Here is a 26,693-nt window from a genome sequence, read left to right on the forward strand (position 1 = left end):
ACGAGTTCAATATAAAGCATAGTCACTACTCAAAAATTCTTTAAAGAAGTTTATCTGGAGATGATGTTTCAATAGAAAACAACCAAACACATACCTGTTCATTATCCCTTGTGTGTGTTCCCTCAGAAGCTCTAGCCATGGTTTTTTCATTTCCAGTTCTTAAAGAGGTCTCCACAAGGTACTCTTTAACTTTGCTCTCCAGAACCACATCAGGACTCCACAGTAACTGGTCTTCATTTTCATATACTGGTAAAGAAAGTTCCATCGATTTATAAAAACAATGAATCCATTTATGATACCTGCAGACTATTCTTTGATTTATTCAATAGGAAATGGATGGATTTCTGATCCCAGTAAGTTGGTCTGCTCACTGCAGGGCCTGTCACTCATTGAAAAGGTTTTACTCATCATGAGGCTAAGATTGCCAATGGCTAATCAGAATAAAGGGTTTTTTTTTGGGGGGGGGGGTGGGAATGGGAAGGTGCGGAGAGATAACAGGAAGGTTTCTTATCCCATTCACAAGAGGAAGGGGAATACCTAACAGACTTTATACAAATCTCAATAGTAGGACCTTCATAAAGACAATGATGTAATCAAAATAAGCTGTGAAAATGTCACCCCACTGGAACTCTATGTTGAATTATCTAGAAATTTTTGTCTTGTGAAATCATTGGGAAAATAAGAATTAATTAACATGATCGGAGATCCTAATAAATCTATCAGTGTTGACATACCCAAGGAAAGTACATTTGTCTGTCACTGAGTTTTCCCCAAAAGACCTAAAAATGTCTTTGAAATGAAGATGTGATTAAGTATTACTTTTCTTGGACCTCCCTGAGAAAAGTTAGGCCAACAAACTCAAAACTGTCAGATCACAACTATAAAAAAATAGTAATCACCACACTTTCTTGTATTTTAGAAAAAGGAAACATTAGCATATAATTCTTTAGGTACAGGTCAAGAATCTAAGGACTATCACTGTCCATTGGCTCATATGCAGTTGACCCTGCTCTGGAAAGTTATCAACTGGTGCTCTGCATTGCACAGTGACTACGCTCTATTTGTAGGAAGACGATTCAGCTCCCCCTCATGCATCAATGATAAGACTTTTAAAAAGTGCCCAGTAAATTCAAAATGTAGCTAGAATAGAAGTTTCAGGATAGCAAGGTTAAGGAGAGTAAAGTAAGTTGACTGATTTTCACGTGTGGCTTATAGAATGCCTCATAGAGTTTTCATATATAATTAGTAAGTATCAACACGGTCAAACATCCTATGAATTCAAAGAAAGTAGGAAGAATGTCACTTAAGGCTTTTGGACATAAAATCACAATATAGTGAACCTACAGAGGATATCTGGAATCTGAAACAAAAGCCACGTTACAACTTCTGTCAAGGCAGCTTTCTTTAACCACCCTGAAGCATGAGAAGAAAAGCATATCAGAGGTGGCCACTGCTAAAGATTCTGGTTCTAAGATAGCAAAGTTTCCTTTGATCTGAGGCTAGGCTCTAGCAGGAAGGGTAAAGAAGGAAGGTTTTCCTCTTCTTCCCCATCCTCCCAACTTCTGTGCTCAGTATTGTATGGGATTTTTGTTTTCCTAAGTTCAAAGGGGAAAAACAAATCAAGTTGATGAAACAAGTACTAAATAAGATATAGAAATATATCTTTATTTCCCACTATCTCACCCCCAAATTAAAATCACTTATCCCTCCCATGCATTGTTGTGCCATATTTAAACAAGCTTGCAATGTGTATCTGTTCTGATGTGAACAGATACAAAGAGTAGAAAAATTTCAAATTGAGCAGGGAAATGGGGAGAAAGAATACTTCCCCAATCTTGAAGTCCAGTGACAGCCTGAATAAAAATTAGACTAGATGAAATGAGCATTTATTAAAGTACTATGCTAGATGCAGGGCTTCTAAAGATGAAGGCAGCCTCTGCCATCAAAAGGCTTCCACTCCACTGGGGACAGGATGAGAGCTGAATCTAATGGAGATGCTCAACTTCCCTTTCCTTAAGGAGTGTAGGAGTTGATTAGCCAAGTGTGGTGGCACGCATCTGTAATTACTACACCCAGGGGACCCCTGAGGTTAGTGGATTGTTTGAGTTAGGGAGCTCTGTGCTTCACAAGAGCTAAAGCTGGTTGGGTGTCTTCACTAATGTGGTAAGCCTCCCTGAGGGCTACCAAGCTGCCTAAGGAGGGATCAACCCATATAGGTCAGAAAAAAGGGAGGTTAAAGCTTCTGTACTGAACAGCACTGATGTCTGGTCTAGGAGTAGCTGCTATGTTTCCAAGGGAAAGAAAAAGAAACAACTATAGTATCTGTGCTTGAGAGACAGCATGGCTGTGTTCAAGCTGTGCTCGACTTTTAGTCACTAAGTCTGAATAACAGACTTAACTGCCCCAATCAGAATTGGAGCATGTCAGAACAATAAGCAATAAAGGTTATCAAATCCAATCCATACTTAAGCTGGCATCTCTCCTGCCACTCTCTCAGCCGAGAAGCACATGGCCTTCCCTATGTCCCAAGGCAGGCCCTTCCACTCTTCAACAATTTTCCCAGTTAGGAAAATAAAAATTTCTTACTCTTGGGTGGAAATCTGCCTTTCAGAAATTTTCACACAATCAATGTTCTTAGTTCTATCCCTTGTGGCCAAGAAAAGGATGTCTAATTTTACATGACAATTCTTCTAATATCTCTAAGCAGTGATTCAATTTCTTGCTGCCCCATTTATTATCCCCCAAGCCTTCTCTTCTCCAGGTGAAATCTTTCTTAATTCCTTCAAGTGATCCTTGTATGGCCTGGTTTTGAAGCCCTTTACCAATGTGGATGCCCTCATACTCCAGCTTGTCAATGTTATTCCTAAAGAGATGATTAAACTCTGAGCCATTAAACCCCAAGCATTTGCCTGCTTAGTTTCTTCCATGCTCTGCTATGGGGCTGCTAGTAGATTTCCCCTATTCTTTCTTATTCCCCTATTCTTTCCTATTCTGCAAGTGACTTTTCCTTGGTAAATACTCAGAATCCTCTGAAAAGGTCATAACTATGACATTCTCATGACCTTAAAGATGATTCAAATCTACCATTTTCTATTAGAGTACTGCTATGGAGAAGCTTCTGTTGCGCCGATCTGCTATTTATGGGACTGTACGGGTGCAATAGCAGAGCTGCAGGGAGGTAGCACTCAGATAATCAGCTTTTTGAGTTTAGAAAAAAGTTCAGGGGCAGCTAGGTGGCACAGTGAGTAGAGCACCGGCCTTAGAGTCAGGAGGACCTGAGTTCAAAAACAGCCTCAGACACTTGACACACTAGCTGTGTGACCTTGGGCAAATCACTTAACCCCAATTGCCCTGCCTTCCCCCCTCAAAAAAAAAAAAGGAAAAAAGAAAAAAGTTCAGTTTGTACGCTTCCCATAATGTCAGGACAAATCTAGGCCCGGTACAAAGAAAAGTTTCCTAATAATCAGAGCTTTCCAAAAGTGAAATGGGACTGCCTGAAGAAGTAATGAGTTCCCCATCTCTGGAAATTAACAAGCAAAGCCTATTTGAGGAAATGATGAAGATGGAATTCTTGGCAGGTAAGACTTGATGGCCTCTGAGGTCTGCTATCCCTCAATTCTCTGACTATCTTGACAGAGCCTGATACCACTGAACTGGTTATCTAGCATCTGTATGAATAATCCTATGAGAGCTGGGCTGCTTTTTGTTGTATAATTTCACAGGGGTCAATTCATCAAGCAAAAGCCATCAAAATCCAGAATCTTACCCTTTTCGTTACCACTGTACTTTCCAAGATAAGGTGGAATTTCAGCTTGATATTGTAAACCCACCATTATTTCCTAAAAGAAAGTTTAGGAGGAAAAAAAGAGCTTAGTGTTACGCTGAAAACATATTCATTACCAAGCAATTTAAGAAATACAATTTTACACAGTTCAAAAAAAAGAATCTTTTTTGTTTTAGAACTAGTTAAAAAAGATACTCTCAGTCAAATGGTCTGAGGGGATTATTAGTCATTCCATTTACCTTCCTTAAATCTTCAGATGAATTACCAGTATCTGCTTCAACATCCTCACCCTCTGATTCCTTATCTCCATCGTAAGTAGTGTTAGCTTTACACATACGCCAAAAAAGAGGGAAAAAAATTAATTTTATCTGTTTAGGAGCTTAACAACAATAACATAAATGCACAAAACATTCTGAATCTAGTAGACTAAAAGTATGTCTTTATACATTAGTCAAAACAGAATATATATTATGTTCTTAATAATAATATGCATGTAAATGGTGTGCAACTATATACATTTTTATTTGTAAAATAAAACCTAGCAAGACTGCATAACAATGTTTATTTCAAATTTAAAGTACTGTAAGTTCTGGTTACCATAACCCAGAAACTGACACACGTATTAGAGCCACCCTCAGAATGTTATCTATAACTCTTTACAAAAATAGCTAGATAACTCAAATTGTTTTTTTATATTTTGATATAAGGCAAGTCAGATAGTTTTAAACTGTGTAAGAGGAAAGATATAAGGCATAGTGGTGCTATTTCTATTCATTAGCTTACTCAGTGATTGAGTTTTGATATACTCCAACTGACATACACTCTCAGGACTGAAGGACAAGAGAGTCAAATAAAATGCCAACAATAATAAAAATGTCTTTTTGAATACTAATGAATTTTCAAAACCAAGGTAGCAAGAGGACTTTTCTGTACCAACAAAAAACTTCTGTGAAATTTCATGGCTGAACTAAGACTAGTTACCATAGCAACGGATGAGTCTGATGAAAGAAAACAGATAATTCAGCAAGACTAGGTTAACTTATTTATTTAAAAAGGCATCACTGTTTTCCTATGCCTTAACAAAAGGTAATGGATTTGAATTGGATGGAACTTGGGTAGTCATTTAAAAACATTCTGAATATAAAGCTATTAAACCCAAGAAAATGTCGTGAACCTACAGCAATAAAGCTATAATTAACCAATAATTATTAGTTTTCCTACATCTTAAAGGTCGAGGGAAGAAATCTGTAGCTTCATGTGAAGTCACGGATGGTGTTAGATCATCAGCAGAAGACTGCGTTTCTTCATCATCACCTGACAAGAGGTCTTTTGCAATTTCCTCCTATATGAAAAAGGAGGCAGGCTATAGTCAGGTAAGCAAATTTCATTAGAATTTTTAAAATCACCCTTTATACCATATCATACTCTGAATAAATTAAGAATTGCTTGAAACCACCTAGGCTTTGAAAGAAGTAGATTACAAATTCTCCTGTAATCTTGGTCCAAGAGTTATTTATAAATGACCTCAATTAGCTATACTTTACCAACTACTATGCTTATCTCTAATTCTTGAAAACTCTGAACATTAACACGCTTACTCTACTTAATCTGTGAAAACACTGAAGGTATGCCTGAAGCAGTAAACCACAAACAAACCTTGCCAAAAACCACCAAAAGATGATAAACTACTGGAAAAAAAGAGTCCTGTGATATATACATACATATATTTTTAAAAAATGAAATACAGTAGTTAAAATTATTCTTCAAGCTCATGACATGACTTATACTGTGGTGTGAAATTTTAACAGACTACAGAAAAGTACCTAGCAAATCCTATCTATCTGAGGCCCAATCTCAATCTTGTTGGACATTAAAAACCTGATGAATTTCTATCAATTATCATTAATTGTATCTGCATCTAATTAAACATTTTAATATGTCACCATATGACATTTCATTTCTTTATAAGTACAACATAAATAATCTATACCTAAAAAACATTGGATTATGAAGTAATAACTTTATTAATGGATATGATATATTTAAATGATGAACATTATTGTTAGAAGCTTCATTAATAAGGTAGAAATAACCCAAGAGACTTGGGATGTGAGTTCGCTTCACAATTCTCCTTCTTTTTCCCTGGACAGATTACACTTCTTGTATTCTGGTAATCTGAGAAGGGGAAGTGGTGTGTGTGAGACTTCAGCCTCTCTTTAGAACGTCCCTTGTGCACCACAGCAGTCAGTCTAGGTAGTGGCTATTATGTCAGCTGAGCCTGCTGACAACACCTAAGAGGGACCTGAATTTGAGAGAACACCAAAACCTCCCACTTCCGGGCCTATGACACCACCGATCCAAAGTTGAACATACTGGATCTTAAACTTGGTTAAAAGGAGTTCTATTCCTAGAGGAGATGTTAAAGTATACTTAATGTTTCTTCAGGATCATAGATTACAGGTGTATCTAAGTTTAGATACATTGTATCCATCATAATAAAGCCCAAAGCCATGGGTGAATTCACAAGCTCATGTAGAATTATAAATAATTATTACTTATAAATTATTTGTAACAAAAAAAGAACCCCCAAAGCCCCAAGAAGTACCAACTATGCTGCAGGCATTGTGCCAGGAGTCAAGGGATATAAAGACAAAAACGAAACTTCCTACCCTCAAAGAGCTTACATTCTTATTTAAGATGAAGCCATGGGCAAGAGGAAAACAGGAAAGGCAACACCAGAATGTAAGCTCCTTGAGGGTAAGGGCAGTTTCACTTTTGTCTTATAGCCTCAGCATCTAACTTAGTGCCGCGTGACTGGACTGAACTGGACAACAGCTCATATCCATACAAAAATAAAAAACATCCAACGGCCAAAGAGGACAAGTTTTAAAAAAAGTTTAAATGATGATTAACATAATTAGTGCCAACTTACCTTGTCCAGAGTCATATCTGGTAACTCATCTGCAAGTTCACTTGGGGAGCTATTTGCGCTAGAACCTGCTATTCCTGGAATTGTCGTTTCATAGCCATAGAATGCCAGCAAATCTTCCAAAGGCATATTTCCTTCCTTGTCAAACAAAAATATAAACAACATATATGTACTCTGCAAAGAAGGCCCATTATTGAATTACAAGCAAACAAAATATCTTTACTATTCAGCACATTCTAAAAAGCATAGAAGAAACTAAGCTATTTAGAATGCATCAAGAGAACAAAGTAATTAATTACAGTTGAGGTGGAAATATCACAACTTCAATAAAATTGGATTTTGATGAGTTCAGTATCCTACTACAGAGAAGATCACAATAAACCGAAAGTCCTCAAATAGCTGTTTTTCGTGCAGATGCTTTTCATTTTCTATCTATCTCAGTTCAAAGATGACTCTTATTAAACCTTCCGCTGAACCAGGTGCTTTAGGTGCCGCTGGCTCAGGCTGCTTTTGAATTTCTCCTACTCTCTGATTTACTGCTACTATGTTAACTGATATGTCCCTACACACCCCCAGAAAGAATGGAGCTTTTCTTCATCCATCAGCTTATGCTTCACTCCAATTAGAAAATATGCAGCTGGAAATTGCTGCTCAAAGTTTACTAACATATCTGGCCCTGGCTATTATATAACGATAATATTTTCATGTTACCGATGTCAAGCTACAGTTGTCTGATACTGAATTCTCCTTTATCATTCCCAGCGGTTGACTATTGACTCCACCCTCTTTCTTAAGTCTCTCTCTTTCTCCTTTTCTCTTCCTAATTCTCCTCCTCTCTTTGACTGTTCCTTCTTGGTCTTCTTTGCTTGTTTCTCTTCTGTGTTACTGGCATGAAAGTCCTTCAATGCCCTGTCCTTGGCCCTCTTCCATTCTTCCTCCCTTAACCATTTCAACTACCTTCATGGCCTAAATTATTATCACCATGTAGAAGACTCTTAAATATCTACACATCAGTCCTAACTTCTCCCCAGGATTCTATTCCCTCATTTCCAACTGCTTGCTGGACTCTCCACCTGCATGTGCCACCACACCTTAAACTCAACATGTTCAAAACTTAACTCATTATCCTCCTCCAGAACCTTCCCTCTCCTAGCTTCCATAGTTCTCTTGAGAGGACCACCACCATCCTCCCAGTCACTGAGGTTCAAAACCTTGAAGTCAACTGGAAAGAGGGAATTGGATATAAGGAGTTGCTGCAGACAGTGACACTATTTGAGGAAAGACTTGACTGCAGAGCGAGAGGTCTGTGACTGAGAAAAATGCCTTCCAAAACACCTTCTCTCGGGAGACCACCTGGCTGACCAGACGTGAAGGATGAAGCTCATGGCAAATAGAACATTGGTCAGTACTGCTCCACCCCAAAAGACAAAGGACTGCGGGACCAGGGATCAAGGCAGCCAGATGCTAATCTACTACCAAGAGAGGAAAGACTGAAGCAAGGTTGTATTCTGTTACAAATGCGGCAGATGGACATGTGCACATTGGATGTACTCAAGAAGTGACTCTCACCTATGGGCCAATAAGCAAATATGGCTCTTAAATAACATTAATAGGTATGGTACAAAGTCTATAGTCTTTTGTTATATAAGACTTGAGCTCTGATCTAAATGTTGTCAAATGTGTTTGATTATATGCCAAGTATTATTTGTTGAAAACATTCATGATTACTGCATGCCATTTGTGACTGTACAATTTTACTGAGCTTCTGTTAATTTTTGAATCTTCTGATCAAAAATTAAAATGTAATCAAAAGCATGACAGTCCATGCTTTAAAAACTCAAGCCTCATACAATACATAACGCTTCACATATACTTTGTTTCTGTAAACCATTTCTCCTTATGTCATTTTGTTGCTCTCAGCTGGACCTGCTTCCTGCCAATCACATCTGACCTGTTCTTTTCCCTAACCACACCACCTTTCCTCCCCCCAACCCCTATCTAATCAGTTTCTAATACCATATCTGCAAATATCTGTCTCCTCCATTCTAGCCACTACACCAACATCCTACCTCAGGTTTTCATTATTTCTGCCTCAAAGTTGTAACAGAATTCTACAAGCTTTTTCTGCCTTTGGAGGATCCTCCCCCCCAGTGCAACCTTCACACTCATTCCAAAGTCATCTTACTAATACAATGATCTGATCACATTACTGAATGGCTCAAAAACTGTTAAGTGTTTCCTCACTGTCTCTAGGCTAAAATACAAACTTCTTGCCCTGCTACTTAAAGGTCCCCATCATCTGGTGACAAACTATTTCCCAGCCTTATGGCACACGATTCTCCTTTCCAGGCTCACAATGTAAACAACTGGCTTACTCACTGTTCCTCAACCTCACACTGTGCTCTCTGCCTCTTGTGCGTTTGGACAGTAATGTCTCCTAAGCTTGAAAAATGTTTCCTAGACTTTTCTGTCCCAAGGCCTAACTTAAGTGCCACCTCTCCTCTGTGAAGCCTTCCCCGATAACCTCCAAAGGCAATGATCACCCCTTCCCTCCACATCTCTCCTCTCTCTATGCATTCATTTTATCCTAACCGGTATCAGTTCTTTGTATCTCCCCTCCCTGCCAGATCTTCAGCTTCTTGAAGAAGCTGTATCTTCTTTGTATCTTTAATGTTGAGGTGCTTAGCCAACACATGAACTGAAATGAATTTACTATGATCATTTAAAGATGATCATTTTAGCACAGAAAAGAGAAGTCACTTGTTTGAGGTCATAAAATCAGCTTTAATTCTGACACTGTCAATCTCAGTTATTGCTGTTCTTCAGTCACTAAGTCACAGTCTTCTATGTATAAATTATCTTGAAACTGTCATGTTTTACTATAGGCAGAAATAATTTTGAAAACTATCATCTTATTGTAGACTATTTATTAAAGTTTAAATGCATTATCAACTGAACTTATATTTGTTATATTCCCTTTACTACTATTTTAATTCAAACATATATAGAGAGAGGGTCCATGGGTTAGGAAAAGTATAAACTCTCACTTTGGAGTCAAAGGACCTGGCTCTAAATCTTGTTGCTGCTATGTATGCCTGTGTGACCTTGGGCAAGTCACTTCCTCACTGACCCTTAGTCCCCTCATCTGCAAATTGAGCAGGATGACTACATTGCCTCTAAGGTCCCTTCCAGTTCTAAACTGATGATCCTCTCTTAACTAAAACCAAGAATCACCTACCCAGCAAAACTGAGTACCATGCTCCAAGGCAAAATATAGACTTTCAATAAAATTGAGGACTTTCAAGCTTTCTCAGTGAAAAGACCAGAGCTGAATATAAAATCTGACTTTCAAACACAAGAATCAAGAGAAACATGAAAAGGTAAACAAGAAAGAGAAATCATAAGGGACTTACTAAAGTGGAACTGTTTTGTTTACATTCCTACATAGAAAGATGATGTGTCTAATTCATGAGACCTTTCTCAGTATTAGGGTAGTTGAAGGGAATATACACATATATAGACAGAGGGTACAGGGTGAGTTCAATATTAAGGGATGGCATCTAAAAAAAAATCAAATTAAGGGATGAGAGAGGAATATATTGAGAGAGGGAGAAAGAGAGAGATAGAATGGGGTAAATTATCTCACATAAAATGGCAACAAAAAGCAGTTCATTGGAAGGGAAGAGGGGGCAGGTGAGGTGGAATGAGTGAATCTTGCTCTCATCAGATTTGACTTGAGGGAATAACATACACATTCAATTGGATATCTTACCCCACATGAAAGTAGGGGGAAGGGGGTAGGAAAGGGGGGACAATAGAAGGGAGTGCAGATACTAGGAAAAAGTAATCAAAAGCAAACACTTTTGAAAAGGGACAGGGTCAGGGGAGAAATTTGAATAAGAGAGGACAGGATAGGATGGAGGAAAATATAGTTAGTCTTTCACAACATAACTATTTATGGGAGTGTTTTGCATAATGATACATGTGTGGCCTGTGTTGAATTGCTTGCCTTCTTAGGGAGAGGGGAGGGAAGAGGGAAGAGAATTTGAATTCAAAGTTTTAAAAGAAGATGCTCAAAAAAAAAAAAACCCTGTTAAGCACTACAGAAGTCTGAAGTAGAAAAGCTGCTTTAATCTGACCAATGGTCAGAGTTAGAGTACTCCATATATAAATTTTACAAAACAGTTTAGAGCTGAAGCAATTAGGTACTTAAAAACTGAATGAATTTATCCACAGTGAATGAGCAGCAGAAACAAAAAATTTTAACAGTGTCCTTTTCCAAGGACTCAAATGCCTTTCTGTAGGCATTTTATTAACTCTAAGTATTTCCTAATTTTATAATTTACTGATTTTCAATGATCTTAAAAGCTTTGAAGAATTTTTCTTCGGCTGGAATTTAATGGTGATAAGTGTAGATTTTTAAAAATGAAAACCTCCCCTGAAGACTTTAATGGTAGAAATTAAGAACCTTTTAAATTCATGCTTTAAAATGAAAGTTATCAAAAGAAAGGGACCACACTGAAGCAACATATATTAGTTTAGTGAGCTTAAACTCTTCTTTCACCAAACCTTTACAAGAGCCATTAAGAGGTTTAACTGTTGGCTCTCCTGATAAGATAACTTCTTTCTGGCTTCTTGTTATCTACTAGAGACACTAAAATTGATGCTTCGAAAAAAGTGACAAGTAGTAATTACACATCCATAAATGATCAAAAATGTATTAAACTTGTCACTGGTTATAAAAATGTTCACGTTAAAAAATAGAGTTAGGACAAACTGATAAAAGTGTCATGCCTCTAGAGCCACTAATCAAAGTATAAATATGGTACTTTCCTATCATTTTTATGCCTCTCTCTCTACATACTCTATTTCTCCCACTAAAGTCCTACTGCAATGCCTCTTCATGGCTTGAAGGTGCCTAACAGAGCTCAAGTTCTGGAAGGTCCAGCCTAAGATGGAAGGGGTGAGAGAGTAGGAGGAGAAGGCATTACCTACTGGCTTGGTGATTCGCTATTATCTGTTGTCAGAGGACTAGTTTACCTAAACTCATACCTTTACCACCAGACTCGAAGTGAAGTGATGTTTTTTTAATCCACAGCAACTCTAAAGACCATCTACTTACTTACAGAGGCACTGCAATCTGTGTTAATGGAGGTAGTACCCACACCAGTGAAAGGAAAGATTCTTGAATCATCTACTCTCCTTATCTTTATTTAATATTGTGGATTAAAAACCCACTAATCCTATATAAAATAATCGAGTATCCTTAAAAAGTACCCGAGCTTGCGAAAAGTCCTGCTGATCTGGCACTGTGTGCCCACCTTAGCTCTAGCCAATAAATCTTTCTATCTGCTTTCTGCTACCATCAATTTCCAGTAGAGAGATGGCAATAATGAAGGTAAAGCTTTAAAATGCTTTTTAAAGGTCAGAAGCAGAACCAATTGGGCATAGAAAGATAAGTATCTCTGTAGGCTTCCAGTTTGGGGTTTTTTGATCTACAAAGCTCATGGTGCATATCAACAAAGAGTGGATAATTTATTAGTGGGAATTTCCAAATAAAATGAAAACCATGGCTATAACATATTTTACTCTGTGAATAAGTAAATGAAAATAGAGCAGTTAGAATAAGCACTATTTCAGGTCAGAGATTATGTCCTATACCTCTTTAGATCTCCAGCCTAGCACATACTGAGAACTCAATAATTGCTTTAACTCTTTAAATATTTTTTTCTTTAACTTTGTAAAAAGTTCATTAAAATATAGGTCAAACTAGCGGACTCTTCAGAAAAAAGATCTCCCCCTACCTTCCCACCTAGTAATATGAAATAACATGATGTGGGAACTCCCTACACCAACACAGAGCCAACAAGGCATCCCAGACAGAGTTTGAGATGTTTTCTGATGCTCAGAGAGGTAAAGTAAGTTGCTCATAGACAGAGACGGAATTTAAACTTCAGTCTTCCTGACTGCAAGTTCAGTGAATTATCGACTACCTCATGGCACATGTAATCTATAGGAAGATGGTCAAACTGGTTAAAAAAAATGTGGGCTTCTACATTGTGGGTATTAACCGCCTTTCTAAATCAAGCATTCCAAAATCTTATACCAACTTATACATAAGTTTTTAGGTGAAATAAAACAACCCCTCCCCCCAAATTCCAATATAATCTTCTAAAGAAAAGATGCACAATGAGCATAATAAATTTACATAATACAACACTGAAAAATGAGAGTCATTGTTAAAAAAATACTCAAACTCACAGAAAAGAATTCCAATCAAATTTAAATTAATACTATTTTGTGATTTAAAACTCAAATATAAGAAATTTGCCTCCACTCTCTTCTGTCTGGGAGGAATGGATTGTCCTAAAGGACACACACAAGTACATTCAAGACAGAACTCAAAAGATCACAAGTCAAACTTTCAAATCTGGGAGAGTATTGCCTGACTGAACATGTGAAGGGGAGATTTACATTTCCCCTACTCTCTTCAACCTCTCTCCCTTATTTATCAGGGAAAGCATGCTTCTTTCTAAGTCTCGCATAATATGTGAAAGTTAAACCACTACCCTGGTGGCCTGAATTTTCAGCTCTATACTATAGCTCTGCCACTACGGGTCAGAGCTACCTAATAAACACGGCTCACAAACTCTTCTGCACTTGAAGATAGAAAGGACACACTTTTGAATACGGAGAGAAGCTAGCCTAGGCAAGGTCCAAAGCTGAATTGCAGTAAAGATGTTCAACAGGTAGTCGAACATTTGCTTTTGTCAACATCACCAAATAAAATTTTGTGGTCATTCTATCCGCCTCCCAATGGGGGTAAATAAGGGATAATTTTCTTCTCATGTCAGAGAATTTCCTAATAGTTATATCCCTAAATTTCCAATTTGCTTTGCTTTCATGGGAAATGACCAAAGGGTATACATCTTTGAATATCTGCTCAAACTTCAGGTGATCGATAAAATATAGAAACTAAATACATCTAACTACATCTGTGCAGGACAGAAAAAGGAAGAGATGAATACTCAACAGCAATAGACATAACCTGAGCTTCTAGTATCCGCCCCACAAATGATCTCAGACAGGTTAAGAGACCTTTCTGTTTCTCTACCTATCTCAGGCCACGGAGATGTTTTGAGGATATGAAGTCCTTTGAATTCTCCAGGAGAAAGGTGTTATATAAATCCTGAGTATTATCGTTACTACAAGTAAGGGTTACTAAGAAAATAACCTTCGCTCTATTCTAGGTAGAAATATACAAATAGGAAAGAAACATGACACTGAGATACAAAAAAGCAGGTAAGGGTCATGTCAACCAGGTGCTTACAATCAGAAAGAAAAACTATAGTTCTACCTTCTCTCCTCCCATCCCCATAATACATATATACATAAAAAAGTGAAATAAAATGGAATTTTCAAAAAGAAAATATCCTTTGCATATAGATCATCTTAAACCAAGGTGAAGCTACCTTCTAGAAAATTAGTGTATTCCCTATCCATTTACACATTTTTCTCTTGTTAATTTAGAAATAAATATAATGGATATGTAACATATGTAATTCAGTTCCTTACTGAACACCACTCATTTGTAATACTTGATAAAACTTTTTCATTAATGTGGCTAGGCTCCAGAAACTAGCACCCTAGGAGTCCTTCTCCTTTTAAATAGTTGTTTCATATGAATGCTTAAAAGTTTCTTTTTATGGCAAATATCTACTGATTTTGAAAGAGATATGAAAATAGGGCACTGACTATGTTTGATTTTTAAAAGATGATTTTAGGAAGTTTTTTACTGATTAACATTTAAAAGTGAAATACAATGTATCCTCTTTAAATATTTTAGAAGTATTCTCTATTTGGCATAAATTCAGGAATAAACTGGCAAGGCAGTGTGGTCTTCTAGAAAGAATGCTGGGCTGGGATTCAAGAGACCTACATTCTAATTCGATCTGCAAATAACTAATTTATGGCCTTAGATAAGTCACTACATGACAGTGCCTTGGTTTCTTCAACTGTACAATGTTAATAATAGCAGTCACCATACTTAGCTCACATAGGTAGCGTGAGGATAAAATGAATTAATAAAGTAGAAACAACTAACTGTGCTCTAAAAATGTAAAGTATCAGGCTATTGCAATATATCCAACCATTGGGCAAAAATCCTTTCTATTTTTCCATATTAAGCTTTGCTAACATTTTTAACCTTGCGATGTTGAATAGTACCGTAAGATAATCTTTCCTACCTTTTCTAAATCTTCTATTTCAGAACTGAAGTTTTTGCCCTCTTCCATCATTTCTTCTTCTTCAAGAGTTCTTTCGTCATCATAGTCATGTACCAACATTTCAGCAGTGGGGTCAAAATCATGATCCTCAGAAGACAAAGACCCAACTACAATAAAAATAATCCAAATTACTTGACATATCTACAAAGTACAAAGTAAAATTGCATTCTCTAAACTATAGGTCTATGTGTTTCATTAAATTCATTTACTTGTAGCAGAGTAACATAATATTCCATTAATACTACTTTAGCCTTACCACCTAGAGAAAAGGCATACTACCTCTTCAGCTTCTTCAAAGAAGAGCCATTTGACATGGTTCAGAAGCATGGTGGTGCATGGGCCTGAAACAACACTTGACTCTGAAGAGTTGGTGGACCTGGCTCTGACACAGACTTTACTAACTGAGGAGCCTGAGGCAAGTCATTTAAATTTTCTGGAACTTGGCTTCCTCTTCTGTGTCATGAGAAGGTTGGACAACTTGGTAAAGGCCTCTTAAACTAGCTCTAGAGCAGGCCTGAACCTTTGGCCTGCCAAAGGATTTCCTCTACATTTTTCAACAGACATCTGAAATCCTTTGACGGGCCATAAGCAGCCCAGGGAGAGGAGGGGTGGGGGGCAGGGTGCAGGTTGCTCTAGAGCTAGGATGGTGGTAGCCCCAATAAGGGATTTTCTTTTTTGACTTGACCAAGTCAAACTTACTTAAAAGTCTGAACAAATAAAATCAAAATTAGAATATAGCCCACAGGCAAAAAGAGATTTATTCTTTTCAGCTGACAGATTCTAAGTTTCCAGAGCGCAGAAGTTGAGTCCTAATTATCTCTGTATATTCCCAAATTTCTTTGTATTTAAAATAGGTGTTTAAGGGATGAATCAAGATGTATCATTAAAATCCACTGCCTTTTAAAAGGTGATTTACTTCATACAGTAGGAAAACATTTCTCAAATATGAAAATAAACCCAATTTCTTAAAACCTGGTTAGTTCTGGGATATCTGTGTATATTTTCTTTAAAACAGCTATAGCCAAAGCAATTCTTTCTTTGAAAGGGTTGTCATTTTTCATTTCTGTAGAGCCCCATTGTTATGGTAAAATAAAACTTATTATACATCTTATTTTGTGTTATATCTTGGAAGTTAAAAGATAAAAAATTTTAAAGTTCTTAAGGATTATTTGGAGGAAAGGCATGTTACTGAAACATTTTCACGTATAATACTGTATCTTTCAGCTCTCATTGATTTGCTCATATCTCTATTCTAAGTCAGAATTAAACTCAGAGGCAAGAGTATTCTTCAACAAGAAAACAAAACAGAAGGAAAAAAAAGAAAACTGGTGACAAAATCCCAGGAGCCCTATGTTACTAAATTTAAGAAAAAATGGCTTTCCATTTGTTTCACACTGGTATCTCATTCAACTAGACCAAATATTTTTCACTACTGAAAAATCCCATAACCATTTCAGTGCTTCTTCTGACTTCACAAAACCTCAACCAACATTCCTAAAAGTTAATACAACTGCTATAGAATGTAATTTAAGTATATTTCTGGAATGATAAACTACAAAAAAACTTACTGATGAGATGGCTATATGTACCAGAACATTAAAGTTTTGGGAATCATAAAGTGACTGTTTTTCCAGAGAGAAGTACGAATTTGAAAGGCTCTAAACCAAAATACATGCCACTAAATTTTGTTTTTTGAGTAACTCCTGGGACTGTCTCCCATATTCCAGAGTTCTGAGGTTTAATTACATTGTGTCCTCCCAAATAGACTGCATGGTACTTTAAGGGCATAGATTCTATATGTCTTTTTAATTGCAAAATTATATGATATTATGATCCTAAAGTTCTCTGGTAGCCCCACAACCTGGCACAATGTGCATTAATATGTATTAGTTCATTGATTTAAAACAAGCTGTATTCTATTTGGTTACCTTTTCTTTTCACTTAGGTACAGCTATACAACAGCAGATGGCTGAGTTTAAAAAAATCCTCAAAATAACTTCATCATCATCTAAGGTGGTTGGAATTATGACAGTGGTCTTAGTTTTGCTTTCTTTTCCTCAACACAAATGATCACAAAGAAATGTACAAAGCACAAGATTGGGATAGTAATGTTTTAGTTCACAATTAGAATATTTTTAAAAACCACTTATAAGAAAAATTTGTCAACCTGGAGCACTTCATTCTTTAATGAATAACTTTTCTAGGCTCATGAAATGATATCCTCAGTTTAAATGTCTTTTAAAAAAAATTTTAGACTTCATCTAGAATTCCACGTCTCAATTCCACATGAAGGGGAAATGTGCTGAGTGCTGTTGCTTTGTTTTTATCAATTAACGCTAAAAAAAATTTAGTCAATGAACAGGAATTACCCTCTGCTGGATTAAGTTTTTAAAAACACTTTCCAGAATGTATTCTAGTTGACAATTATCTTTAAATCCCTTTATATCATACTAAAAGGGACTTACTTAAGAGTTAATGATATCAATTCTACTAACCTCAAATATTAAGTAATTGAGATAAATTACTTAATGCTATTTAAAGAAATCTGTTTAAAGGATGATACTCAGTAAATGACAATAGTTTGATTCTATTGAGAGCATCTTAAAGAGTCACCTTCCCTGTTCCCTCTTAATTTTTCCTTTACTTTTCCTTTACAATCCCGGTCATAAACAGAACTGGAAGGGACTTTAGAGATCTTCTAGTCTAACCTTCTCATTTTATAGATGATAATTAAGACAACAGCCAACTTGGATTTCCAACACAGAATCTGCAAAAAATTTTAATCTATGTAAGAGTCAAAATAAATTGGGGTGGGGGCAGTATTATGTGGTCCCCAGTTTAGAAAGAACTGTCCAATTTAAGTGCTGAGTCAATCTCTTCCAAAATCTCAAAGCAGAATCTGAAATTAGTAGACTGAACAGTATTCCAAGAAAAGTTTCTAAAGGAGTGTTTTCCAGGCCTGCCCCAAACTTGATGGCTAAGAGTCAAGACACATACTATTTAAAAAGCAAACATTCATTTTTGTTACCTATACGCTTAACTTCTGTGGAACTAAAGGTGAATTTTCCCAACTGGTCCCGTTAAAAAAAAGTCATATGAAAAAGACTACGACTGTTTTGTTCCTCGAACAATTAACTCATAGGATACAAATCAAACGGAGGGAGCGCTGAGAGCATCTAGAGTTTGCAGTTGGGGGGGAAGCCTCGGGCCAGGGCTTTTCCGAGCCCCGTTACCACTCGCCGCCCGCTGGGACCACGGAAGGGGGAAGGAAACGGGACAAACCTGGGCTCGAACTTCCAAAGGAAGCCTGGAGAGGAGAGAGAAGAAGAAGAGAAGCGGGGTTAGGGCGGCCCGGCCGGGGGACGGACGGCGCCGAGCCCCGGGAGGAGCGGCGCGCGGCGGGCTCCGGGACGGCGGAGGCGGGGCCGGAGGCAGCCCGGCGGCTGCGGCCGCAGCCCGCACCAGAGCCGCAGCCCGGCCCCGCCGTCCCGGCCCACTCCCCCCGCCCCCGGCCCCTCCCGGCCACCTCCTCTTCCTCCCCAGGTCCCCCGCGCCCCAGACTCGGCGGGCCCGGCGGGGGGGTGGGGGGGTGGGAAGGAGCCCGGCGCGAACCGGCAACTTCCAGCCGCCCTTTTCGCTCAGGAAGTTACCAAGCTTCGGAGAAGCGAAAGCGGCGCAAAGGGCTGGAAGCGCCGCCGCTCCCCCGCCATCCCCTCCCGGGCATCCCCGCCTCCCTCCGGCCCCGCCGCCGCGGCGGGAGCGAGCAAGCCTCCGACCCCCCATTGTAACGACGCCACACCTCTCCCCTGCCCTCCCGGCCCGGCCCCGCCGCTCTCCCTCCAGCCGACTCCCGGGCGGGCGCGGGAGGCCGGGCCCGGGGTGCAACCTCCCCGTCCCCGTCCCGGGCCCCGGGATGCAGCTGCTCCCTCTCTCTGCCCGGGCTCCGTCCCGGGGATGCTGCCGCTGGCTTCCCCCGGGCTGCCCGAGAGCGAGCGCGGCTCCCGGGCCGACCCCTTCCCGGCCTGCGAACCCTCCCGCCCGCCGCCCGCCCCTCCCTCCGTCGGCCCGTCCCGCTCCGCCGCCGCACAAGTCAGCTCCCCTTCCCGGGCCTGCCGGCGAGCCCCGGACTGGGGTGGGGGGGCCGCCCTCTCCATCGCCAACTCCGCGCAGGGACAGCTCCGTCCCCTCGCCTCGGGCCATCATCCCCGGGGACCCCAGGCAGCGGCCCCCCCACCAGCCCCGCGTCCAAATGTTTCAAAGTGGGCCGGAGAGCTGGGGGGTGCAGCTCGGGGTGCGGGACAAAGTGGGGAAGGGTCCCAACCTGCTCCCCTGGGGCGCCCTCCGACCCCAGGCTCCCCCAGCTCCGCTTGCACGTCTTCCGCAGAAGGGGCGCATCCCACTGCTTGGAGGAAAGTGCCGTCCCAAACCCCGGGGCTGCGCAGCTCCAGCTCTGGGCCGAAGGTCCCCCCCGCGCCCGCTCGCTCCGCGGGGTGAGGGGGCAGCCTCGGCTCCCTCCGCCTCCCCGGCCCCGGAGCGGTGGCCGTGGCGCAGCCCGCCGTGCAATCCGGCCCCGGGAGGTTGGGGGTGGGGGGTGTCGAAGGAGGCTCTGCCGGTTTCTGCCCACCTACCTCCAGCCCAGAGCAGGGAGAGGGTACCGCCAGTACCCCGCGTCACCTCTGGCGGGCGGGATCCCCGGGGCCGGGCTCTGCGACTATCCCCGGGCCGGGCTCTGCGACTATCCCCGGGCCGAGCCTGGCCCCGGCCGGGCGCCTCGGTCCCCTCTCCATCCCCCAGCCCGGCCGGGGCCAGCGCCGAGCCGGAGCGGCCGCTGCCGCCGCCGTCGCCGCGGCCTAGTCCCGGAGGAGCCCGAGCCCGCTCCCGCCCCCCCAGCCAGCCCCGCCACCGGCCCGGTAGCCTCCCGGAGGGCCCCGGCGCCGACCACCCGGCCCAAGGAGCGGCCGCGAAGGGCAGCCACGGTCCCTTGGGCCGGCAGGGCAGCTTCCCGAGCCCGGCGGGCGCCCGGTCCAACCCCGCCGCTCCTGCCCGGTTTCCCTGCTCACCTCCGCCATATTGGTACCTTTAGGGCGAACGAGCAGCGCTGCGCCCAGTCCCCGGATGGGGCCGCTGAGCCAATCGCAGCCGCCGCCGCCGCGGTCGGCCCGGCGCACCCGCCCGGCGGCGGAGGCGGCTCGGCCCCCATAGGGCAGGGAGCGGGGCAGGGCGACACCCCCAGCCCGGCCGAGCACACCCACCCCGCCCCAGCTGCCCCCTCCTGCCCCGCGGAGCCCCCAGCCCCCCGCCGCTCTGCCCGGGCCCAACCGGGCCCCCCACTCACCCGCCCGGGCTTCGGGCTCCGGCAAAGTTCCCGCAGCCTCGTTGGGGGGACGCAAGTGGCCACACTGACGGTCCCGGGAGGTCCCGGGGGTTCGGGAGCCGAGGGTCGAGGCGCTGGGCGCACGCAAGCACGGCCAGGCCGCCGCAGCCCCCGGGGCGCTGGAGGGACCGCGCCGGCACTGCTCTCGGGATGGCAGAGGCTCCCCACCCAGATCCCTCCAGGCGGTGGACGGGGTCTGCGGGCTCTGAGCGGGCGGGACAGTTCCTGCTCCGGGGGAGGAGACTTGGGACTGCGCGGCCCCGGGGGTGGGGGGATGGGGGAGGAGAAGACTGCGGAGGGAGAGACCCCTCCCTGCGCGGAGGTGGGGCGGACCTACGGACCCTCCAGATCCCTAGAGCTGGGGCAGGGGAGTAGGCGGGGAGAGACCCTGGGAGCCAAGGCGTCCGAGGGTGCGAGGACGGACTGACAGACGCACGGACAGACCCGCGCCAGTTACCAGTGCCTTTGGCCGGGACGGGGCGGGGGGGGGGGGAGTGGCGGGCTGGAGAGTCCTAGAGGAGCTGGAAAGGCAGGACTGGATGGCCACTGGATGTTGCAGAGCGGGGTGGACACGGACTGATGCCAGGGAGGGGGCAGTGCCAAGGAGGGGAATGAACAGAGAAGCAGGGAGAAGAGATGCCCATACCACACCAATGCCAGCATGCGAGTTTGGGGAGAACGATGCTGACTTAGTTTCAGAGAAAGAGAGAAAGGTTGGTCATATGGTGAAAACTGGTCATCGGTTTTTAAAAAAGGAAGAATACAACTAGGGGTTGGGTGTGATAGGACTAGCCAGGCACCGGGCACTAGTACTTTAGGGGTGAGACAGGGTCAGGTGAACTAAAAAGACCTGTTGAGAAGGTGAGGAGAGTATACCTATGGATCCAGACAGAGGCACAGTGCTGGAGGTGGGGATTTTCATGGTAGTTTAACTGTACATTTTGTACAGGGGGAGGGAGAGGTGGGAGAAAGAAGAGAGAAGCAACAATGAATGACCTGTTGATCCGGAAAACTGCCTATTCCTCCTTATACCATGGAAATTTCACTGTTCTTTGTGGAAGTATTCTAACCCTAACCGGGAAGGTTGAATCCGGCAGCTTGGAAAGTCACATATACCAAGAGTCTTACACTAAGTCACAAGTACTAAGAGGCTTCTTCCCTGCTCCTCTGTCATGCTCCCCTCTCCTCCCCCCAGGAATAGTAGTTTGGCAAGGCAAAGATCCTACACTCCAAATCAGCTTGGTATAGAAGGACTCAGACCTGCAAGAGATCTCAGAGGCCCTCTAGTAGTACAACCTCTTCATTTTACTGTTGGGGAAACTGAGGTTTAGGAAGACTAAGGGACTTGTCCACGATTGCACTTTGGCAGAGCTGAAAAACAGAAAGTCATCCTGAAAAGGGAATTGGGAAAACTATCATTTTCAGAAAGGGGTACAAGAAAGAAGGCATATTAGGAAGGCATCAGGAAAGGGTGAAACAATCAGATAGCTCTGGGGAGGCATATAGAGCTGCAGCCTCCTAGGAAGGCAAAGAGGCAAACTCTGGAGGCCTAAGGAAGGGCTGGGCTCCTAGATTAAATCCTTCTGCAAAATGATCAAGCTTCTAGGTGTTAGAGCTGAGATTATCATCGTAATCTCACTAAGTAAATCTCTAGAGGTGAAACCTTTCTTTTAGTTCAAAGGTGGAATTTATAGGCTTAACCATAAAGTACTAGCAGCTTCACGAAGGGGACCCCTTCACTCCAGCATGTGTTGATATCTTTGACAGTGACAAAAGTTTTACTTGAGGGCCTGAAATTTATAACCTACATTTATATGGCTCTTTAAGATTTATGAAGTGTTTTTCTTCCAACTACCTCATGAAATAGATAATATAAATATGTTGCACTCTTTTATACAGATAAGGATACTGAGGCTTAGAGGCCATGTGACTTGTCCAAAGTCATATAGCTATTGAATGTCAAGAGTCTGGACTTCACCGAAGACCTGACTCCAAGTCCAGTGTTCTCTCTGCTACACTGTGCTAGCCAGTCTTTGCAACTCATGCCATGGGTGAAAGTTAGTTATTTATGGAAATTTTAAGGAAAATTACTTTGGCCATTTCAAAACACTATAAACATGTGGAAAAATACACTTTCCCTGCTGTGAAAGATATCTTGCGACCTTTTGTCCAGTCAAATAACTCAAAAACAGCTGAACTTTGAAACTCCAGTCTTGGCACATACTACATGTGCAACCCTCAATGAGGCATTCAGACTTTTCAAAGTAAAAAATGGTTTGAAATTAAGTGCAAGGGATTAGCTTTAGAAAATGTGGCCTTGGGCACACGCCGTGGACAGGGCCATTAAAAGTTTACATGGGGAAGCATGACCACACAGAGGGAACCCTGAGGCTCAAAGTAGGATCACAGTTACATCACTCTAGAGCTTAAAGGGAGCATAGAAAATGTCCTCAACAATCTGACTCATAATTTTCACAAGGAAAAAATATTTCCTTCCTACAAAAACTTTTTCGACTCAAAATCTGAATATGCTTTAGGATTCACTTCAGCCACTTTAGCCATGTTTCAGAAATGCATAAAATCTTGGCTATATGAAGAATAGCTGGCATTGATAGAGCATGTCGGGTATGAAAAGACTTTACATGCAAGATCTCATTGGCTCCTCACAACGCTGTGAGGCAGGTGATATTAACCCCATTTTACAGATGAGACTCCGAGGCTCAGGCTAAATGACTTCTCCAGAGTTACGCAGCCAGATGTACTTGGAATATCTCTGCTAATTCTTTTTGCTAGGTTGTAAAAGGATTCGTACATTTATGATTTTGACTTGCTGTCCATTATTATGCATATCTTAATGATATATATTTGCTGGGTGCTGCATAAATGTTCTCGGGAAGCTAAATGTGGTGATATTAGTTGGTATAAAGGTGGGGGGGGAAGATACTTTTTGATTTCTTGTCCACTGGAGCTATCACAGGGTCATAAGTGAGAGTGAGAGGAATCATTAGAAATCACCTTGTCCATTCCTCTCATTTAATATATGAGGAAACTGGGGGACTAAGAGGTTAAGTGATTTAATCAGGATGACATGACAGTAAGTAGTTCAGATGGGATCACTGAAGACAGGAACCTTTTACTATCTAGTCTTACAAGACAGATTCCTTTTCTGATTAAACTGCATAAAGTCTGGGAGGAGAAAGAACAGTTTTCCGTCTCTTAAGAGCAAGATTGCTTGGAGTCAGGTGGAGATAGAAAGCCTAACAGTCCTAAGTGGCTTTAACAAAAATATTGCTGCTGATAAATTGCTAACTTCTCAATGGAAAAAAAAAAACCCACTATAGAACATTAGGTGATTAAAGTGTACACATAGAAAGTAAAAATTCAATTTAGAAGTTTTATCAAGGAAAGAACACGACTTAGAATTACTGGGTTTAAATTCTGACTCTGTTATTTACTAGTCTTATGACCTTGGACTAGTCACTTAATCACTCAAGACCTCAGTTTCCTCATCTGAAGACTAAGACATGCATTGCTGATATGAAAAATCCCTTTCCTCTTCTGCCTCCCTATGCACTGTCATCCCTATCCAACCCGCCTAGCAATCCAAAATTCTTCCCCTGGCCTTCCATTCCTTCCATTTGCCCTTTGGAATTTCTGCTCTATTGTAAGCAAACTGCCATTTATCCTAGAGTTCTTTACCTCACATTCTTTCTATCCTTTGGTGCTAATGGAAACCCGAATCTGTCTGGGAAAAAAAAAATCCCTGGTTACACTTTCCGATACTACTGGCTGCTCTTTCTCCCAGGAAACTTGACACACTAGGCCAGGAGGAGAAGTAGTCATACTTCTTGTTCCATGATGCCACTTTCAGATGATCCCTTTTCACCCTCACTTAGCAATTTCTTATCTTTTGAGGTTACTCCAATCATCTTTTATCACCAAGTTGTTAGGTAATCAGGGTGGGACTTTTTTCTGGTTTTTGTTTGAGTGCTTCTCAGCACTGAGATAATCAAGTGCTTTTAAGGAGTCTTGCCTTTGTTTCAATGGGGAGTCTTTGATTGAATCAAGAATCTTTGATGACCTGCTTAAAAAACAAGAAAGCCCCATGCCCCACACCCTTTTTGCTTAGTGGGCTCTGAGCCCTCAGGGCCCTGAACAGGGTATATGAGCTCTGAGGTTGGCATTTTACTTTTGAGGGAAGACTCATTGGAAGTGTTGCGTGGAGACTCTGGGTATCAGTCAAGGAGCATCCCCCACTTTGAAAACCCAGGTGTTGATGCTTCTCTCTCTGATAACTGTATGTATTACTATAGTTAGACAGTTAGAATCCTGGCTACTGGTTTGTGTTTATTTGCTCTGTTTATATAATGTATGCTTGTAATTTCTGTTTGTATACTCTCTGAGGTTCAGGGTGGTGGCTTTTCCCCCTGAACTAAGTGAATGATATATGCATGTTTAATTAAAGTAAGATTGTAAACTCTTTAAAGTTGCTTTCCTTAGAAAAGCAGATCAAAGAACTGTGCTAGCAGCCCCCCTATGTGCTAGTGGTGTTGGTCTTACACAGCCACAGTAGCAGAGAGTAGCATTGTTGTTACACAAATCCACATCCTTGTAATATACTGGCCTTCAGGTCAATTTTCATCTGTTTTCAAGGAGTTCAGTGCCTGGTTAAAAGTATCCCTACCCCTCATACTTGAGGACTTCAATATACATTTTTAAATTTTATTTTTAATTCCACATTCTCTCCCTTCTTCTGCTCCTCCTGCAACTCCCTCTCCCATTGAGAAGGCAAGAAATCTGATACCCATTATACATATACATTCATGCAAAACTTATTTCCTCTTTAATATACATGCAGCTGTTCCCTTGATATGCTGGCTTTCAGTTCATCAACTCAACTCCTATGACCTCCATCTTTGTTCCATCAGTAATAGGAATGGTCATGCCTTAAATTTTACCATCTGACCACAACTGTGCCTCCCCCATTATCTTAAACTCTTGAATTCTCCTTTCTGAACATAATTTCCCATTCTACCAAATCTAACTTTACCTTACTCGTTTTGAGCCTAGTTTTCATCTTGACCATGATTTCCAGATCCTCCATTCCTTTCTAATTCCTACTCAGGCTTCACTTTACATTCTTCAGACCCAACTCTATGCTAGACCAGTTTAAACATGCTTGCAGAGCAATGGAGGTGGGACCCTCCTCACAGTTCCAGGGCAGAAAAGAGTGCTTATGGTTGCTCACAGACCAGAGCACAGGCCAGAAGAGAAGTAAACCCCTCTCCATAGATCATACTACCTTGGAAGAACTGAGAACTTACAGGTCTTTAGAAGTATCTCTAAAAATAGCTGCATAAAACCCCTGAAACTTGGGACAGTGTGCCCCTACCCTGGAAGCAGAGCCCTATTTTAACAGAGTTAAGAAATCAAGTGATAAATAGGCTGGGGAAATGAGCAACAACTGAAAAAAAAAAACAAAACCTCTGACTATGGAAACTTACTTTGGTGACAAGGAAGATCAAAACAGACTCAGAAGAAAACAGAGCCAAAGCTTCTACATCCAAAGCCTCCAAGAAAAATGTGAATTGGTCTCAGGCCAGGGGAGAGCTCAAAAAATATTTTATAAGTAAGAAAAGTAGGGGAAAAATTGGGAATAGAAATGAGACTGATGCAAGAAAATCATGAAAAATGAGTCAACAGCTTGGTAAAGGAGACATAAAAACTGCTGAAGAAAATAACACCTTAAAAAACAGACTAGGCCAAATGATAAAAGAGGTCCAAAAAGTCAATGAGGAGAAGAATGTCTTAAAAAGCAGAATTGGCCAAATGGAAAAAGAGGTCCAAAAGCTCACTGAAGAAAATAATTCCTTAAAAATTAGAATGGAGCTAATGGAAGCTAATGAATTGATGAGAAATAAAAAAAAATCATTAAACAAAACCATGAGAATGAAAAAATAGAAGACAATGTGAATTATCTCATTAGAAAAACAACTGACCTGGAAAATAGATCCAAGAGAGATAATTTTTAAATTATTGGATTACTTGAAAGCCATGATCAAAAAAAGAGCCTAGACATCATCTTTCAAGAGCTTATCAAGGAAAACTGCCCTGATATTCTGGAACCAGAAGGTAAAATAGAAATTCAAAAGACTCCACCAATCACCTCCTGAAGAGATCCCAAGATGAAAACTCCCAGGAATATTATAGTCAAATTCCAGAGTTCCTGGGTCAAGAAGAAAATATTGCAAGCAAGCAGAAAGAAACATTTCAAGTATCATGGAGCCACAATCAGAACAACACAATATTTAGCAGCTTCTG

At 41.6% G+C, this 26,693-nt stretch overlaps 1 protein-coding gene across 5 annotated transcripts in view; it reads right to left on the bottom strand.

Annotated features, from left to right (window-relative positions):
• MIER3 (MIER family member 3) overlaps window positions 1-20,592 on the bottom strand; it is a 33,420-nt gene extending 12,828 nt beyond the window's left edge. Inside the window, exons 1-8 of one of the 5 annotated variants that reach the window (XM_036735380.1) lie at window positions 20,334-20,592; window positions 18,027-18,305; window positions 14,960-15,105; window positions 6,717-6,851; window positions 5,006-5,126; window positions 4,024-4,109; window positions 3,767-3,839; window positions 95-246 (exon numbers count right to left, since the gene is read on the bottom strand). In XM_036735380.1, coding sequence (XP_036591275.1) covers window positions 95-246; window positions 3,767-3,839; window positions 4,024-4,109; window positions 5,006-5,126; window positions 6,717-6,851; window positions 14,960-15,058 — 666 coding nt within the window. In that variant the 5' untranslated portion in view covers window positions 15,059-15,105; window positions 18,027-18,305; window positions 20,334-20,592. Of the gene's footprint in view, window positions 1-94; window positions 247-3,766; window positions 3,840-4,023; window positions 4,110-5,005; window positions 5,127-6,716; window positions 6,852-14,959; window positions 15,106-18,026; window positions 18,306-20,058; window positions 20,105-20,333 lie in introns of those variants that run through there. The other 4 variants (XM_036735369.1, XM_036735358.1, XM_036735400.1 and 1 more) reach the window with 4 other exon arrangements.
• Between the last annotated feature and the right edge of the window lie 6,101 nt (window positions 20,593-26,693).

Source organism: Trichosurus vulpecula, chromosome 1 (genome assembly GCF_011100635.1).
Source record: "Trichosurus vulpecula isolate mTriVul1 chromosome 1, mTriVul1.pri, whole genome shotgun sequence".
NCBI lineage: Eukaryota > Metazoa > Chordata > Mammalia > Diprotodontia > Phalangeridae > Trichosurus > Trichosurus vulpecula.